This window comes from Penicillium samsonianum (genome assembly GCF_028829775.1).
Source record: "Penicillium samsonianum strain IBT 33392 chromosome Unknown utg000007l_segment0_segment0, whole genome shotgun sequence".
NCBI classification, from domain to species: Eukaryota; Fungi; Ascomycota; class Eurotiomycetes; order Eurotiales; family Aspergillaceae; genus Penicillium; species Penicillium samsonianum.
Window position 1 is genome coordinate 1123031 of NW_026643265.1, and position 18593 is coordinate 1141623.

General features: G+C 50.2%; 8 protein-coding genes across 8 annotated transcripts; 6 read left to right on the forward strand and 2 right to left on the reverse strand.

The window, feature by feature from the left end:
- Window positions 1-335: 335 nt before the first annotated feature.
- On the forward strand, window positions 336-1864 carry N7471_011253 (putative 60S ribosome biogenesis protein Mak11; the record flags this gene model as incomplete). Its single annotated transcript, XM_057283972.1, has 2 exons — window positions 336-1250; window positions 1304-1864. 2 exons carry the CDS (start codon window positions 336-338, stop codon window positions 1862-1864), a joined length of 1476 nt encoding a protein of 491 aa, XP_057130238.1.
- A 598-nt stretch (window positions 1865-2462) lies between these two features.
- Window positions 2463-4659, forward strand: N7471_011254 (translation initiation factor eIF2 subunit gamma; the record flags this gene model as incomplete). Its single annotated transcript, XM_057283973.1, has 10 exons — window positions 2463-2730; window positions 2832-2853; window positions 2909-3134; window positions 3215-3225; window positions 3313-3329; window positions 3389-3402; window positions 3480-3512; window positions 3584-3701; window positions 3765-4569; window positions 4629-4659. 10 exons carry the CDS (start codon window positions 2463-2465, stop codon window positions 4657-4659), a joined length of 1545 nt encoding a protein of 514 aa, XP_057130239.1.
- Window positions 4660-5792: 1133 nt separating this feature from the next.
- Window positions 5793-7425, forward strand: N7471_011255 (zinc metalloprotease; the record flags this gene model as incomplete). The annotated part of the gene is made up of 5 exons (XM_057283974.1): window positions 5793-5807; window positions 5897-6079; window positions 6141-6887; window positions 6943-7135; window positions 7193-7425. The coding sequence occupies 5 exons, from the start codon at window positions 5793-5795 to the stop codon at window positions 7423-7425; spliced, it is 1371 nt and encodes a 456-aa protein (XP_057130240.1).
- A 314-nt stretch (window positions 7426-7739) lies between these two features.
- Window positions 7740-8441, reverse strand: N7471_011256 (uncharacterized protein; the record flags this gene model as incomplete). Its single annotated transcript, XM_057283975.1, has 1 exon — window positions 7740-8441. One exon carries the CDS (start codon window positions 8439-8441, stop codon window positions 7740-7742), a length of 702 nt encoding a protein of 233 aa, XP_057130241.1.
- Window positions 8442-8801: 360 nt separating this feature from the next.
- N7471_011257 (mitochondrial 54S ribosomal protein bL34m) lies at window positions 8802-9325 on the forward strand (the record flags this gene model as incomplete). The annotated part of the gene is made up of 2 exons (XM_057283976.1): window positions 8802-8878; window positions 8956-9325. 2 exons carry the CDS (start codon window positions 8802-8804, stop codon window positions 9323-9325), a joined length of 447 nt encoding a protein of 148 aa, XP_057130242.1.
- Window positions 9326-9788: 463 nt separating this feature from the next.
- On the reverse strand, window positions 9789-13052 carry N7471_011258 (putative zinc metalloprotease; the record flags this gene model as incomplete). Its single annotated transcript, XM_057283977.1, has 3 exons — window positions 9789-9974; window positions 10036-12107; window positions 12158-13052. The coding sequence occupies 3 exons, from the start codon at window positions 13050-13052 to the stop codon at window positions 9789-9791; spliced, it is 3153 nt and encodes a 1050-aa protein (XP_057130243.1).
- An 834-nt stretch (window positions 13053-13886) lies between these two features.
- N7471_011259 (uncharacterized protein) lies at window positions 13887-16526 on the forward strand (the record flags this gene model as incomplete). Its single annotated transcript, XM_057283978.1, has 3 exons — window positions 13887-14039; window positions 14109-15643; window positions 15710-16526. 3 exons carry the CDS (start codon window positions 13887-13889, stop codon window positions 16524-16526), a joined length of 2505 nt encoding a protein of 834 aa, XP_057130244.1.
- Window positions 16527-16742: 216 nt separating this feature from the next.
- On the forward strand, window positions 16743-18280 carry N7471_011260 (WD repeat WDR12/YTM1 family ribosome biogenesis protein; the record flags this gene model as incomplete). Its single annotated transcript, XM_057283979.1, has 2 exons — window positions 16743-16869; window positions 16938-18280. 2 exons carry the CDS (start codon window positions 16743-16745, stop codon window positions 18278-18280), a joined length of 1470 nt encoding a protein of 489 aa, XP_057130245.1.
- Window positions 18281-18593: the final 313 nt, after the last annotated feature.

The window sequence follows — 18593 nt, forward strand, 5'->3', positions numbered from 1 at the left end:
CGGGGATGCAAGAATAATATCTACTTTAATGAGCTATTATATGGTTGTCAAAGACTTCTGTGTTTCAAAAAGGCTGCCCTCATCAACTGGTAACGCACTGTATTATTATTCTGATTTTTAAGTTGTTCTCCGCTTGTGTATGTGAGGCCTCAGGCTTCAGAACATATTCGACACCTCATATTTATGGCGATAAGGCGCTCGGCTCAGGCATCAATTTCCTATCAAGGCGGCCGATAAACCGCCGGCAGAAAATCAAGAAAAAAGACTTGTCCGCCCTCCAGATCAAGCTTTCAAAATCTACAATATAACAAACCACAATCATTATTTGAGCAATCATGGTGAAACGCAAGAGAACCGATGCCCCCAAGGAGGACAAGACCGCCGGTACTCCTCCCAAGACTACCAAATCCGACCCTGCTCCCTCAGAGACTCCCGATGCAGCTTTCACTGTCCAAGTTGTCACAGGCTCTTATGAGCGAGTGCTCCATGGCTTCACAGTCGGCATCCCAGCCTCCAGCCTGAAAGCAAAGGCTGAGGCTGACTCTTCGGCCATCCAATGCATGGATACTTTCTTATTCGAAGCCCATGGATCTGCAATTCGTTGTCTAGCATTGTCGCCACTACCTAAGCCCACCGACCCCGTCGATGCCCAAAAGGTGATGCTGGCCAGTGGTAGTACAGATGAGCGCATCAACTTGTATTCGATCTCCGCCGCACCCCCTGCCGTGAATGAAGACTATCCATCCGTTCCGACCTTCGCCGGAAACAAGATCCTCGAAAACCCCCGGAACCGTGAGCTAGGGTCATTGCTGCACCACACTGCCAGTATTACCTCGTTGAGTTTCCCTTCGCGGACCAAGTTACTCGCAGCCGGAGAGGACAACTCAATCTCTGTCTCCAAGACCCGTGACTGGACCGTCGTATCAACTATCAAAGCACCAAACCCAAAAATTCAAGGTCGACCAAGCGGTGACACGGCGCCTCCCGGAGCTGCTCCGTCTGGAGTGAACCACTTTGCGGTGCACCCCAGTATGAAGCTGATGCTGAGTGTTGGTCGAGGAGAGAAATGTATGAGGTTGTGGAATCTCGTGACCGGCAGAAAGGCTGGTGTGTTGAACTTCACCAGGGAAGTCCTACAAGGTGTGAAGGAGTCGAGATGGAGCACTGGAGAAGGTCGGCGCATTGCATGGGACTCTGAGGGAGAGGAGTTCGCTGTTGCTTTCGAATGGGGTGCAGTCGTGTTCGGAATCGTAAGTTATCTGAATGGTATACCCATTGATCAAGTTTCTAACTATTAGCACAGGACTCGATTCCAAGATGCAGAGTTGTTCCTAGCCCGCGGAGCAAACTTCACCAGATGAAGTATGTTTCCTTGCCTTTGAAGGGTGGCGAAAAGGAAGATTTCCTGGCTGTCTCTACTGAGGATGGCCGAGTGATCTTCTATTCGACCAAAGAACTGAAACAAGCGGAGGATGATACTGAATGCTCAATTCCCCATGGTACCCCTGTTGCTCAGCTTGGTGGAAAGCAAGCTGGGTTCCCTGGGCGCATCAAGGATTTCGAAATCCTCAGCCTTGAAGGTCAAGCAAAGGAATTCCGCAACGACTTCTTGGTCGTCACCGCCAACAGTGACGGAGTCGTCCGTGTTTGGAAGGTTGGTGGGAAAGAAGTTTCCGCCGCAAAGCAAGAAAAGAAGGATACGACTCAAATTGGAAAGCTCTTGGCCACCAATGAAACCGGTAACCGCATCACATGCATGGCTGCCTTCGTCATGTTGCCTGCGGAGGATCCGTCTACACTGGTAGACTCCGAAGACGACTCTGAAGAGGAAGTGGAGTCATCGAGTGATAGTGACGATGAGTAACGTCTCATTGCTCTCAACTGTTATACCCTTTGTGCCGTCAAATAGATCCCCAGTGGCAACCAATGTATCATGAGTATGAAAAAAAAAACTGAGTCTATTGCCCTAGAAAATAATTATGATTATGTTTTGGAATATTTCTTCTTTTAAATCCGAAACTTCAACTCAACTAAGAATGAATTAATATGTTACTACCCATCACTGCTCAATAAACCCGGTGTGGCGCACCTGCTGGTGTAGCTATATTAGTCGTCAAGGATTTTCTTAGACAAAGATGAATGAATCACCCACAATAAACCAAGACACAACATAAAAACTGTATAGAATGACTGAAACAAACGCCCAAGTGAATTATATATCTAATATATTTACTAAACCCGTTATAACGTAGAAGAAATGTAGAGTTGCCATCTAGACACCGCCCGGCTCTCCACTACACACAATCCCCCACCTACATTCTTCCATTATCATATCGCCCGCGGGAAGCAATTTTCATCCGACCTTCCACCTTCCACCGTTCCAACAGCTTCGTCTAACCACTTGCGTTTTCATTCAACGCTGCTGCTGATCGCGAGTTGATTTTCTATTCCATTTCGCAAATATGGCTTCCAACGGCGATTTCTCCGACGAGGGATCCCAGCCCGGCTCACCTTTACTCGATGCCCACAATGCTCGCGGAGAGGTCGAGGACCAGGAGCCCCTTGAGCAAGAGGAGAAGCCTCTCAAGTCTGCCATGAAGAAGGCTGAATCTGCTCCTCAACCGAAGCGCCCAGAACTCCCCGAGCAGCCTAACCCGGAAACCCTCGACCTGTCAAAATTGACGCCTCTTTCGCCTGAGATTATTGCTCGGCAAGCTACTCAGAACATCGGTATGTGATTGTCGATTTTTGAAAGTCTCTGCGTTCAGAAATGCACTTCATTCATTGGGTTCCATTTTGCTATGTAACAAATTTACTGACGTGATTATAAGGCACGATCGGACATGTCGCTCAGTGAGACACCCTCTCTCGCATTTCTCTTCCTACACGCATACTAATATAATTCTAGCGGCAAATCCACCGTCGTCAAGGCCATTTCTGAGGTTCAAACCGTCCGCTTCAAGAACGAGCTTGAGCGCAACATTACCATTAAGCTTGGTTACGCCAACGCGAAGATCTACAAGTGTGACAGCCCCGAGTGCCCTCGGCCCACATGTTACAAGAGTTTCAAGAGTGAGAAGGAGATTGACCCGCCTTGTGAGCGCGAAGGATGTCAAGGCCGTTACCAGTTGCTGGTATGTACTCCTGCTCCGTCCCCTCTGAAGTCCAACTCAGAGCCTTTCCTCAAGTAATCCTAATCTAACCTCTGATACAGCGTCACCTCAGGTATCATCAATCCCCAGTCTACCTCAAACCTAGAGGTTCCCCCTTTATTTATTGAGTATAAGCTAACCTTCGATTCCAAAAAAAAAGTTTCGTCGATTGCCCTGGTATGTTCGCTAGATCTGTCTCTGTCCAAAGTTGGAACACCGCTAATCTTCAATCATAGGTCACGATATTCTGGTTAGTATTCATACCCTTGCGCATCTTGGGAAATTCAGCTTCTCTTTTGGGAGTTGATGCTAATCAGCTTTGCACAGATGAGCACTATGCTTTCAGGAGCCGCGGTCATGGTATGTTTCATCCCCCACTGCAGCAATTGGGATTTCAAGGGATTGGTGATAAGCTAACATCGGTTTACTAGGATGCCGCTCTCCTCTTGATTGCCGGAAACGAAACTTGCCCCCAACCGCAGACTTCGGAGCATTTGGCCGCCATTGAGATCATGAAGCTCAACCACATTGTCATTCTCCAAAATAAGGGTAAAGTCATATTTCTTGCAAACTGCCGATGAAACGAGGCACTGACGTTTGGAAATAAAACAGTTGACCTCATGCGAAGCGATAATGCCCTCGAACACTACCAGTCGATTCTCAAGTTCATCCGTGGTACCGTTGCTGATGGCTCGCCCGTTATCCCCATTTCCGCACAGCTGAAGTACAACATCGATGCTGTCAATGAGGCACTTGTCCAGACGATCCCTATTCCTCTTCGCAACTTCGAGGCTACGCCTCACATGATGATCATTCGTTCATTCGATGTCAACAAGCCCGGTGCTGAGATCGATGAGCTCAAGGGTGGTGTTGCCGGTGGTTCCATCCTTACCGGTGTCGTAAAGCTGAACGATGAGATCGAGATCCGCCCCGGTCTCGTCACCAAGGACGAGCAGGGCAAGATCCAGTGCCGTCCCATTTTCTCCCGCATTGTGTCTCTCTTCGCTGAGCACAATGACCTCAAGTTTGCCGTTCCCGGTGGTTTGATCGGTGTCGGTACCCGTGTCGACCCCACTCTTTGCCGTGCCGATCGTCTTGTCGGTTTCGTTCTCGGCCACCGTGGCCGTCTCCCTGCCATCTACACTGAGATTGAGGTCAACTACTTCCTGCTCCGCCGCCTTCTGGGTGTCAAGACCGCCGACGGCAAGCAGGCCAAGGTTGCCAAGCTTGCCAAGAACGAAGTCCTGATGGTTAACATCGGTTCCACCGCTACTGGTGCTAAGGTCCTCGGTGTCAAGGCCGATGCCGCTAAGCTCAGCTTGACCAGTCCCGCCTGTACTGAGGTTGGCGAGAAGATCGCCATTAGTCGCAGAATTGAGAAGCACTGGCGTTTGATTGGATGGGCCAACATTGTTGCGTAAGTTTACGGGTTTGGTATTACTTCTGGTGACAAATGCTGACTATTTCAATTCGCAGTGGTAACACCCTCGAGCCTGTGCAGCAGTAAAGCAATCCTTTGAACGATTTCCCAGTTCGAAATGGGGAGCTTGGGGAATGAGGCCCGTTATGTCGGAGAATATGATTTGCACATAAATCTTTGCTATATCCCCGGACAACGATCTCACCCCACCAACCCTCGAACACGAGTCTTGCGATCTATGATTGCAAAAAAGTTTATGGTCATGACGAGTCGGAAAATTAAAGACGTGATTTAACTGATTCCCCCCGACTGAATAGAGAGATGGAGGAGACATGCAATCCTGTATTGTCGCCACCTTGATCGGTTTGTTTCCCTGCCTCATGCATGTCAGCGACCACTTTATTTGGTCCGCGACTGCGTGCTAGGGTTTGATCTGAGGGACGGACGACGAACGGGATGCAGGTGAAGTCGGCGAATAAGATATGTGCTTTTTATTTCCATCGTACGAAGGAGTTGTTTTCAAGAGGTTTCCTGTTCATTGCTCATTTTTTTGTCTGCATCATCGGATCTTATGTAGATAGGCCTATACAGGTCTGTGGTTTAAAATGCAGGGAAATTAGGGCCGGCACAATTTAAGAGCTTCTGCATGTTTAATCGACTTACAAGTGGGCTCTTCGTCTGGTAAAATAAAAAACATTTGCGAATGAGGGTAGATGCTCCCACTATATATATAGTTCGCATGTCGGGATGTATATATTCCACGACATCGACTACGACCACTCGTCATACCTCGCAACGTGATGACCATGCGCACTAAGCCACCAAGCATTGTTATATACAGAGAGACTCAAGCGATACTAGCATTCAAATATAGATGGCATCTACATTCCTCGAGTACAGTCCTGATCGACCGTTATAGCAGCCCCGAAGACTTTCAGCAATGCATCATCAGCACAAGTTATTTACCTTAAATGTTTAAAATCCAATTTACTCCTATTTACTCCTCATATCGCATCTTAGATATTTGACCTAAAATAAACAACTCTCTAATTAATTAATTAATAGACCCAATTCCTGAGATCCACGTTGCGTTAGGTAGGGCCCCATGGAATGATCCCGAGTCATGCATGAGGTCTGACTAAGGCTGCCGATAATAACAAAGTAGCATCTTCTGCCTTGAACAACGTCCTCTTTCTTCGCCTAGTTGCGCGATTTCAATCATGTATATCCTCGAGGTAAGTTGACTTGATTGAGATATTATCATGTTTACATGGTGAATATGCTTTCTCCCGTGGCCACGTCGCTAATGACTGTCTCCCTCTAGCAATTGGCGCGCTTGCTGGATCGCCCGCTCTTCCCATGGAAGAACGTGCTTGTTGGCTTTTCACTGGGCCAGTTCGTCCTTGAAGGTTTCCTCTCACTTAGGCAATACAAGTTTTTGCAACGAACAAAGCCTCCCCAGGTTCTCGCAGGGGAGGTTACCCAGAAGGTCTTCGACCAGAGTCAGGTATGGCCCCGATGACCGAGCATTATACCATAGACAGAGGCTCATTGGAATATTATTATAGGCATACGGTCGCGCAAAGGCCAAGTTCAGCTTCGTCTCCGGTCTTTACGGTCAAATCCAAAACCTTGCATTCATTTACGGCGATGTCCTCCCCAAGATCTGGGGCCTCAGTGGTTTGGTGCTGGCTCGGTACCTCCCCGGTCGCTTCCAAGGCGAAATCTGTCAAACATTGGTATTCTTCTTCGGTTTCAACATTCTAAGCACTATCCTCTCGCTGCCCACCTCCTACTACAACACGTTTGTGCTCGAGGAGAAGTTCGGTTTCAATAAGCAGACGGTCAAGCTTTGGGTTACGGATATGCTCAAGGGTCAGATGCTTGGCATTGTTTTGGGAACTCCTATTATCACTGCCATTCTTAAGATTGTTCAGAAGTTTGACAGCTCGTTCTACTACTACCTCTGGCTCTTCGGTGTCTTCCTTCAGGTCTTCGCCATTACTATCTACCCCATTGCGATTCTGCCTCTGTTCAACAAGCTCTCGCCTCTTCAGCCCGGCGAACTCAAGACCGGTGTCGAGAACCTGGCCAAGAGACTCAACTTCCCTCTCTCCGAGCTGCATGTCATTGACGGCAGCAAGCGTAGTGCCCACAGCAATGCCTACTTCTACGGTCTGCCATGGAAGAAGCACATTGTCATCTACGATACTCTGATTGAGAAGACCGAGCCCGAGGAGGTTGTTGCTGTGCTGGGCCATGAGCTTGGCCACTGGAGCCTCAGCCACACCACCAAGCTGTTCGGCATTGCCCAGGTACGAATTTGCTCATTTGCCCTTTTGGTGAATTATCACTAACTATGCAATTTAGGCCCACATGTTCTACATCTTCGCTCTGTTCTCTGTCTTTGTCAACAACAAGTCGCTTTACCAGTCCTTCGGATTCATCAACGAACAGCCTATCATGATTGGTTTCCTGCTCTTCTCCGACGCCCTGGCTCCTATGGATGCTGTCGTGAAGCTTCTCATGAATATCCTCAGCCGGAAGTTCGAATTCGAGGCCGGTATGTTCCGTTCGATCTATCACATATACCATTAGGTTTACTAACAATATTCCACAGATACATTTGCCCAGAACCTTGGTTACTCCGACAAGCTCGCTTCCTCGCTCCTGAAGCTCCAGATCCAGAACCTGAGCACTATGGATGCCGATCCGATTTATGCTAGCTACCACTACTCCCACCCCATTCTCACCGAGCGTCTCGCTGCGCTTGGCTGGAAGGGTGGTAAGGTTACCAGCAGCAAGGAGGAGGACAGTGAGAAGCCCGTCAAGGCCGCGGACCGCGAGCTGTAAACCGGATGCGTGTTATGCTGGCGATCTTCATATGATATGGACATGACTTTTTTGTGCCAGGGACATGTTGGAGCACCAATTTTGAGAAGCAAAAGCGAGGCTTGGAAATGTTCCATTATGTATTGATTGGATTGTAGCAATCCGTCTAAACTCTAAATGACACTTTTTGTCCAGACATGAAATGCGAGCAGTACTTTTTTGTACGTCCAAAACCCAACCCAGCCCAGAGTAATAGAGCAATAGAACGAATGAAAGAAAAGAGACTCCGACCCAATGCAGCAACGCCCACAACCAAATATATACCCACACCACACTCAATCGGATTCTTCAGCCTTCGCCTGGGCCTTGCCCTTCTTCTCCGCCAACCGTCTCTCCTTCTTCTTCCGCTTGCGCTCTTCCTTATCAATACCGCCCTCCTGATCCGCGAAAGCCTCAGCCTCCATACCAAACTCGGCGTCATTCATGATAAGATCATTGCTATCGTCCAGCTGATCATGGTTGTTGGTCTGCGGAATACCCGCAGCAACATCCAAATAATCCTCTCCTGGGTTCTGCTTCGCGACAGTTAGATCGCGACCGAGGAGCTCGCCAGCCAGACCCGCTTGCACACGCTTCAGGTTGTGGAGGATCAGGTTCGGCGCTGCTGCGGTCGTCCGTGAGACGGGGCCGTGCTCACTGATGCTGGCGTTGGGTTGCAGCGATGGGTCTGTCGCGGCGCGGTCCAGGTAGGCGGCTAGGAATTCCTGCGCTGCGGACTGGCTGATGGTCTGTGTGCTTTGCACTGTGACTGGGGGCAGGGCCTGGGGGCCTTGGGTTGCCATTTTGGTGGAATTGGTATTCTTCGCCGGGTGTAGAGGGTGATTTTTGAGGTTGTAGGGCGGTGGGGGGCGGCGATTATGGAGTGGTTTTGTCCCGGTGGTGAGATTGTCAGAGCTGGGAGTAGAGGTTCTCTCGAGTTCGGTGTGACTTGCGAGCAGGACGGAGAGTTGCACGAGCGACGTTTCAGCATTTCGCATCTCGAGATCAAAAAAGTTCGGTGACGCTAGTCCCGATCGGGTAGGTCTTCTTAACGGGATGCGCTGAAACTATAGTTCGATATTTAGATAGCTAAACGAACATAGTTATATGGTAGTTGTAGGACTGTAAGTAGATTCTACACTCAAAACCAACCCAATTTCATCCTCTATATATCCCAAGTAATTACCGTACAATATTGTAGCCATACATCTCTAGGCGGGTCCGTGCCAGCGGCTCCGCGCTTAATTTTCTGTCTTCCGACGCCGCGTCTTGTCCACCAGGCCTCACTCGATCTCCAACTTCAGAAAGCTCTCCCACCCCACCTCAATTGCCCTCCAAACAACGCCAGGGTCCTCAAAATGTTCTGCCTCCGCGCCAGGGCCTTGCCCTCAACCTTCCGGGCTACCACATCAACCATGCGGACCCCGATGAACAGGTACGCAAAGCAGTCAACAACCTTTCCAGTCTCGAAACCAAACAGACAGCTAACAGCTCTACTCCACCCGCCAACAGATTCGCCCAAATCCCGCAACAACTAAGCACACCCTCCACAATGCTCTCATCCCGATCCTTTTCCTCCCTCCTCTCCACGCCAACCCGCTTCCAACCCTCGCGAACACTCGGCGCCCGCCTCTCCTCGCCAACCACAACCGCAACCGCCTCCGCCTTCTCACCCCTATCATCACTCCTCTCCCAGAAGGCACCCTCGCAGTCCCGCTCGTTCTCCGCAAGTGCCTCCTTAGGCGTGCGCCGTGTGACGTTCCGCCCGTCACGACGGGTCCAAAAGCGCCGCCATGGATACCTGGCGCGCAAGAAGGATAGAAATGGGCGCAAGACTCTTATCCGGAGGACTCTTAAGGGCCGGAAGGAGTTGAGTTGGTAATTTTATTCTTTTCGGTTCCGACCTTTGAATCGTTCGGGGTTGTGGAAGATGACGGGATTTATACCACAGAGGAACGGGGTGGGTTAGATTGATTGGAATCCATACCGGCTCACGGCGATGGTGGGAAGGAAGTAGGGGGGAATTACCGATTTATCCATTCTTGGAACTATTGCAGTCTTCAAGATTGGATCCGGGTTCAGGCAAGACGGTTGCTGGCGGGTCTTGTCTGGCGTGTACCATATTTACCTCTCTTGAGGATGTGTGTGACTACATTTCATATAGTGCGAATTTTTCAGCTTTGTTTGTTTCAGTCGAGTGCTCGGTGTTTACGGAGTTGCAGCTTGTTTGCAGCAAGTAAAAGAGTAGATTCATCACTGTCTAGGTTATGTAGAGTCTCTTGACACCACAATTCCGTCTATGTGGTCTACCTCGCTACCCATGTATAGATCGTTCATCAAACACATCACTCGTCGTCACTTTCGTCGTCGCTATCCTCCGATCCGGTCTCGGAGTCCTCGTCATCATCTTCGTCATCATCCTCATCTTCTTCTTCCTCGTCGCCAACCTTCAGACCATAGTCGTCCTCGAATTCCTTAAGAGGCTGAACTGTGGGGGTGAAGCCCGAAGTTTCAAAGCCTTGCTTGATGGTCTATTCGCAATCAAAAGTTAGCAATCCATATCTACAAATTGAAGACCGGGGAACAACTCACCTCTTCCAGCACAGTCGCGCAGGTGACAACCATGTTTGCAGTTTTCGGATCAAACAACGGCAAGATGATCTTACGCAGAGCACCCTTGATTTGGTCGGTGGTGATAGCGCGCACATTCTTGAGCATCTTCTCCTTATAGTCGCTGGGCAAGTTGCGCACGACCTGGCGGATGAAACTGCCCTGGGCAGCATTGGCGGCAGTCATCTGCTCATTGGCGTAGTTGACCACGATGCTGCTGATAGCACCCTCCAGCATCAAAGGATCGAAAGGCGTAGCACCCGACAGATAGTTCTCAACAATCAGCTTGCTAGACTCGAACGCCTTGTGGGCGTTCGGGGACCGGTACACGTCGAAGTTGACAAAGCCAGTGTCGATGTTGTAACCGAAGTTAGTGCCGTACGCGAGACCGGTGCCGCGGACTGCAACCCAGAGGGGACCCTCGACAGCGTTCATGTACGAAATCGCAACCAGCAGTGCGGGCAGGTCTGGGGAATCGTACGAGTCCAGACCACGGGCAGTGGCGTAGGCGAAAGACGAGTCGACAGTCGGCATGGGGACAATGTAAGACTTGCCGCCAATGTTCTTGCCGGCATCGCTCAGCCGGGATCGCCGGTCAGTGATAGGCCGCAACTCAGTGCTGGTGCCCAGGGTCTCGGCGAAGGGCTTCCAGGCCGAGACAGGGTTCTGGAGTTTCTCGAGGTCGGCAATGACAATGATGCGCACGTTGTCGGGCTGGAAGAGCGAGTTGCGGATCTCCTCCATGCGGCTCACGATTTCCTCGGGCTTCTCAGCGAGCAGACGCTTGACGCGCTTGAGGTAACGAGCCTTGACCAAAGTAGAACGAGCACGGGTGATCGACTCCTCCGCGTAGTGAACCATCACATGTGCAGCAGCAAGCATATCGTCACCACTGCGCTTGGAGTCGGGCACATCGGCCAAGAGACGGGAGTTGATAGCCCGGAGTCTCTCCACGTCGAAGACGGACTTCCAGCACAGCTCCTGCAGCCAGGCGACGGCGTTCGCATACTTCTCCAGCTCGACCTGGAAGGAGATACGGAGCATCTCCGAGTTTCCAAGACCGCGAGCAGTCTCCATCGAGTATCCGACGGTGTCTCTCTCTAATTCCACTACGACCTGCTCAAAGTCAATTGTCTTGCCATCACGCTGCACCGGAATGTTGAAGAACGCCTCGGTGTAGATGGACAGCAATGGACGCAACTGAACGGGAACAGAGTCAGCTGAGATGAGAACCGAAAGCTGGACAAAGCTACTAGGGATGTGCTCGAAGTGGATGAAAAGGGACTGGTCAGACTTGTCGGCATCAACAATGGGTTGGACCTTGTTGTCGGGGCGTCCAGCCTTCAGGGCAGCACCTGAACGAGCCGTACTGGTCTCCATGAAGTGGATTGACTCAGTTCCGGGGATAGCGAACTTCTCTAGCAATTCCTGCGGAATCTCCTTGTCGTTCTCTGCCTTGGCCTTTTCGAGTTTGTCGGCAAGCTCCTTCAGGCCCTTCTCGCCGAGACGCTCCTTCTGCGCAGCGGCCCGGTCCTCCTCGTCCTTTTTCAGTGTGGCGGACATCTTCTGGGACGGGATACCCAAAATAGTGACATGGGCCGCATCCGAGATCCATTTCTTGATGAAAGAGCGCCACTGGTCCTCGGACCAGGTCTCAAGGACATCATATTCCTTCAGAGTTGCGACATCCATCAAAGTCGAGCCATCGCGCCTTCCGAACAGGAAATCAGAGATAACGTACTCTGCGAACGAAGAGGCAGAAGACTCAGTCGAGAACTTCCAGGTTCGGCGCTGTCGGGCGATACACTCTTTCAAGTACTTCAGATCCAATTCCTTGGCCATCGCATTTTGGAGGATCTCAAAGAATCTCTTCTCAACGTCCTCCAACTTTTCTGTTTCCACGCTGGTCAACGTGAAACGAACCTCCATGCTAGGGTGGTCCTCAGTTGCATAGTAAACGGCACTAGCGAGTTGTTCTTTCTCAACAATGATGTTCTCTAGCAGAGCTGCAGATGAACCGGCCAGGTACAAAAGGGACACATTAAGCGCCCCGGCTATGATACCGTAAGTATTTTATCTCAAATGGTGGGGTTTTGGGCCTTACATAGGATGGGATCAGTGCAGTCGGGTCCCATGAATCGAATTTCGATTTCACCAAATGATTCATCCTCCTCGGGGAACTCAACCTTCTGAATAACGGATTTCTCCAAGTAGGGAGCCCGCTTGGAATCCACCCAAGGTCTCTTAAATGGTGCCTCTGGGCTAGGAATGACATCCAAGATAGTGTCCTCGAACTTATCCAAGATATCCAACATGTTGTCCTGATCAACTTCTCCGGTGAGGATCAGGCACAGGTTCTTGGGCTGATACATCTCACGATGGAACTCGCGAATGCGTTCCGCAGGCAAGACACGAAGCTGTTCCATCATACCTCCTGTCTCATAGCGGAAGCCCACACCAGGCGGGTAGGTCAATCGCCGGGCAGCCAGGTCGATCAGCTCAGCGGCATTGTTCTGCACACCCTGCATCTCGGAATACACGACACCGGCATCATTTCCAGAGCCATCGACGTGGTGAACTTCAGTGTAGCAGCCTTCGTCAGTCAGAGTAGGAGCAATCACATGCTCCAGGTAGATTGGCAGGATACGAGCGAAGCCTTCCCAGCCTGCAGTATCCAGAGTGTAGGCAGTGTGATCAGTTGCCGTCCAGGCATTGGTGCTGGAGTACACGCGGGTAGCCAGCTTGTCCAGGAAGCCCTTGTAGCGGTAATTGCGGGAACCCATGAAGCACAAGTGCTCCAGAGTGTGAGGAGCACCCGAATCATCGTGGATTTCGGTGGCAAGCACAAAGTAACCGTTCACTTTGGGACCCGGCTGGTCGATAACGACCACTCTCATGCCGGTGCGCTGTGATTCATACTGAGTGAACTCGCTCGGCGAGTAATCAGGCTTGAACTGCTGGAGCAGTTTGAAGTGACTGTTCTTCACCGAGGGCGACATATTGATCAATGGGGAAGACCCAGTGAAGATATTTCGCCGTAAGCTTGACAGTCTGGTTGTTTTCATTAGCAATTCTTGTCCCTTGAGTATAGATTTGATATAGTCGTGAGCACATAAGCACGTTCACGATGGATGTTCAAGGAATCGTTTGATAACAAGTACAACAACCACAACTCGGATGAGAATATCCACCCCGACCTGAGTTCGAATAGAATGGGAACAAAAGCAGCAACAGGCAGATCTTTTCGAAATCATGTCCTGAAAGGACATATCCAGCAGACATGCGACATATCGACAAGGATAAGTGACATAGGTGGGGTGGCGAGCAGAAATTTGGGGATAGAAAATTGATACACTTGATACCCCTCCATAGGCAATAAGAACTAAGAACGCAATTCACATTGACTTACAGGAAACGCGTACTTCGACTCAGGGGGAGAATTTGAGACACGGTGAGTCTGATGTCTTCAAAGGTGTGTTTGAACCCGGAGTTTTCCAAGTTTGGGGGAGACCTCAGTCTCCGGTTTTCCTTACAAAGCGGGCAACTGAAAGAATTTATATAACAAATATAGAAATATTATATTTTGAAATTATTTGCAACCAGTCACATTCAAAGGATATATAGACCTCTTAAAAAATTTAGTGAATTTAGATATCTAGAGCTAAAGCACCTGGCATACAACATACACCACGTGGGGGCGGTGACGCCCAAACCTTGGAAGTCACGGGTTGTTGACAGCTCAACTCTTTACATGTGCATCTACATACTTTGTATCTCCGAAGCTCCGAGGCTCGTGTTCCCTGACAATTCGTACTTCTTTCCGAGCTGGCGTCATGACAGGAAATACCGAGGAGCTGTGCCAGGCGGTGCTAGGCTTCGTCACCGAGGGCACATATCCCGAGGAGAGTGTAGTTGCTGGTAAGTTCCCGGCAGCTGCTCTCGCCAGGGAACTCGAGCTTATATCAAGGGCGCGTGAGCAGGTAGAGGTACGGAGTTTCCCATGTCCATCTACGAACGTCGGTGATTACTGACCAGCGCTGTTTTACTTTCATTAGAATGAGATTAGCTCCTTGAGTCGCGAGAACACCTTCGATGCCGACGACTGGATTATCCAAGCGAAACAACTTCACGCCGACATAGAACGCTCAAGATTGACTGCGCGAGAAATAGTCGCACAGCATGAGCATACCGAACCCCTGCAGGCGAAGGTTGAAGATGCGAGGGCGAAAGTCGCCTTGGTTGAGACAGAAATTGCCTTTAATCAGGCCGTAGCGGGTACCCTAGAGGAGGTGCACCGTTTGTGCCAGCAGCTTGAAATAGGGCGAGCTGCCCTCAAAAGTGGCCAGATAACCACCGCAATTGAGCAATTAGAGTCTACCGACGCGACTGTTGGAAAGGATGCCTTCTTTACCAATACAAATGTGATGGGTATACTCTCTGACGAGGTGACACTGCTGCGATCGGAGATTGTCGAGGCGCTTCGTTCGCGCTGGGCTGATCAATTGAAAGTTGACCGACAACAAGGCGAATTCCATGTCTCCAGCGGAGATGCAGATGCAGATTCTCTTGAGAGCACTATCACGTCGCTGGCCCGACTGGGTATACTCACATCTGCCATTGAGAAACTACAAAAGGACCTCTTGTCTACGATCGTATATCCCATCTTGCTACCTCATCCTGATGGGACCAGCCATGATGTGTTGGTGACGGAGACCAGCATTCGCATTGAGCCCGAGGCCTCGAAGACAACCGCACTGGAGACCTTGGATCGCCTTTCCAGCATTTTGGGCTACTTGCGACAAAATTTACCGTCACCGGTGTCCGCAACTTTCTCCGAATCGTTCATTGTGACTATTTCCTCGAAGGCGATCTCCGAGTGGCTATCCTCTGCTATTCCCACCGATCTAGGTGGCCTCGCCGAGTTTGAGAACATCCTGAACCATGTTTCACAGTTCACCAAGCAGATAGCGTCTTGGGGTTGGACTGGCCAAGAAGAACTCGTCTCGTGGGTCAACCAAGCTCCACGCCTGTGGTTGACCCGGCGTAGAGTCGACTCGCTCGATAGCGTTCGCAAAGTCCTTGCCGCCAGTCAGGGAACAACGAAACAGGTCGAAAGAATTGAAAAGCAAAAGGTTTCTCAGGCTGAGGGTGCTATATTGGAGAATGCCGGCAATGATGACTGGGACGCGGATTGGGATGATGATAAAGAAGATGAGCCCAAGAAAGCAGAAACAACAAAGCCCGAGGAAGAAGAGGAAGACGTTAGTGCGTGGGGTCTTGATGAAGAGGACATTGAGGAGACTCCAGATCAGGCCAGACCAGAGGCAGTTACCTCTACGGAAGATGATGACGCTGATGATGCCTGGGGCTGGGGGGATGAAGATGAAGATGACCATAAAGTCGATAATAAGCCTTCGCAGCCTCAGAACAAAGCAGCGACAAACCCAACCGACAAGAAGAATACAACTGGATTTGTACCACCAAAAGAGGTCACCCTGAAGGAAGTCTTCACAATCACCGATATCCCCGAGTCTGTTCTTGAGGTCGTTCAGCAGCAGATCACCGATTCGAAGGATATTTCGCAGCCTGCGTAAGTCATGCCATCCCGATCATGCTTCTTCAACTTTTTTTTTGCATCAAACTAACTATAGCTCAGCCATGCCAATTCCCGCGTCGCTTCTTCTGGTTCTGGTCTTCTTGCATTGCCAACCTTGATCCTGGCTATGTTCAAAGCTACATCATCCACATTCTACTCACTGAAACTTACTTCAGGGCAGATGTACCTCTATAATGATAGTCTGTACCTTGCCGATGAAATTCGGAAACTGGTCGAGGAACATGATCTCTCCAGACTTCAGCCCGATGTTGAAGCTTTAGAGAAATTTGGCAAACTTGCGTATAGCAAAGAGATGCAGACGCAGCGCACAATCGTCACAGATCTTCTTGACGGAACCCAAGGATTTGGACAATGCTCTGAGCAGCCATTCCAAGCAGACTGTGAGAATTCTGTTAGCGCAACTGTCGACCGAATCCGCGATGTTTACAAGGAATGGCAACCCATACTGTCTCATTCCGCGCTGCTCCAATCAGTTGGATCTCTCTTGTCTACCGTGATCAACAAGGTGGTCATCGACATCGAAGATCTGGGTGATATCTCGGAGGATCAGTCACGGCAACTGGTCTCCTTCTGTAACCAACTCACAAAATTGGAGGACCTCTTTATGCCCGAGACAAATGGTGATATCGAAGCATTGCCTGTCACTGCCATCTACGTTCCGAGCTGGCTCCGTTTCCAATATATGATCAATATCCTGGAGAGCTCTCTCGCCGATATCAAATTCCTTTGGCTCGAAGGAGAGTTGGGCTTGGAGTTCTCTGCTGATGAAGTGATTGACCTGATCGAGGCCTTGTTTGCAGAGTCTGATTACCGGCGACGTGCTATTTCGGATATTCGAAAAGCGCCCAGAGGATAAAGCCCATTCACGCAATAGAAATACAATATATTCACCATATATATCTTAAAGCTGCAGTCTGTTGCAATCAACTATGTAGACCAAGTGGAACCATCTCCGCGCTCTGCGCAAATGTGCCGCACGGGTCACCGTATTTTTTCCTCACCCGCCGAAAATGCGACAGCCACCAAAAAAGATTCCATCTGCAACATCGGCAGCAATTTGAACGATTTTAAAATGAGTGAAGATTTGGTTACTTCTGCTGCAGCAGAGTCTGCGCAGAGACAAGTCCGAGTGCAGCTCATCAGCCAGCAGGAGGATATTGCTCTGCCTGAAAGCACCGGCCCAATTCTTGTTCCTACTGGTGAGAGACCCATTGCCGATCAAAAATCATAAATGATAGTATCAAGTGCTGACTTTTCCTTTAAAAAGGACTTCGACGATATGCGCTGTCGACACTTGTGAACAACCTTCTCTCGAGCGAAAAGCCCATTCCATTTGAGTTTTTGATCAATGGAACTTTTTTGCGGACCTCGATTGATGAATATTTGGTCGACAACGGTATCTCTGCTGAGACAACCCTCGAGATTGAATATGTTCGAGCTTTGATCCCGCCCCTGCACATCGCCTCATTCCAGCACGATGATTGGGTTAGCGCAACAGACGTCCTTTCCACGACTTCACATGCTGCATCCTGGGCCTCAGGTGCGACTTTCACCAAGGGCCAGGAAAGAATCCTATCAGGAAGCTACGATGGTCTGCTTCGCATCTGGAACATGTCGTCTGAGACTATCGCGACCTCTCCTGCCGCCGCTGATGGTGGCCACACCGCCTCTATCAGAGCCGCCAAGTTCGTTTCCCCGAACCAGATCGCATCGGCAGGTCTTGATCGCACGGTCCGGCTGTGGAAGTATACCGAGGGTGAAGGTGGTTTCACTGGAAAAATCTCTCCTCAGCTGGAGCTGTACGGTCACAAGGCTGGAATCGAGTCACTAGCAGTTCATGCCAAGTCCAACCGTCTGTTGACTGGTTCGGCAGACAACACCGTTGGATTCTGGTCAACCAAGAAGGCTGATGCTCCGGCAGCACCTGAGAACTTGCTTCCTTCTAGCAATGCTCGGAACACAAAGCGCCGCAAGCTGAACACATCCGTCAGCACACCGCAGCGTGGTCCTCTTACTCTTATGTCGGCTCACACGGCACCTGTATCTGCTGCTATTTTCGACGGAAAAGATGCTACCGTTGGTTACTCGGCCTCATGGGATCACTCCCTGCGGACCTGGGATTTGGTCACTGGTGCTCTGGTTGATACTCGCACCACATCACACTCTCTCCTCTCGCTCGAGCACCTCCCCGAGCTCAGCCTCTTGGCTGCCGGTACTGCTGCTCGTCACATCACTCTGATTGATCCTCGTGCATCTGCCACGACTGTGGCTGCCATGACTCTCCGAGGTCACACCAACGCTGTTGTCAGCTTGGCCCGTGACCCCCACAGCACATATGGTCTCATTAGCGGTAGCCACGACGGCACCTGCAGAATTTGGGATATCCGGTCCACCAAGACCGACAAGGAAGGTGTTGTTGGTGAGAGTGTTTACTCGATTACCCGGAAGAGCCTCGAGGAGGAGGGCAAGTCGGACAGCAAGCGGGTTGGCGGTGAAGGTGTCAAGGTGTTCAGCGTGTGCTGGGACAAGACGGTGGGCATTGTCAGCGCGGGTGAGGATAAGCGGATCCAGATCAACCGCGGCGAAGGCGTGCTGTCTTCGAAGGCATGAGTGCACATATGGGCCTGGCGTTTAACACTTGGTTGAGGGCAAAAGTTTAGACTTACACATATTTTTTTCTCCTTACTTTTCCATCTTCGCGTATATCTTTAGCTCGGAATTGGATATATATCAAACTGTAACTTGACAGTCACTACGACTTTGCCGTACATATATTTTTGTTTTGAAGCTTCCATTCACCCCAGGTTTATGTCTAGCCTATAATACATCCACAGAGGGGTTCCATTCACATACAACATGGCAAAGGTCGAGTGCCAGGAATCAATAAAACGCCAGATCCATGCCTCTCACGCAAAATAGTGAG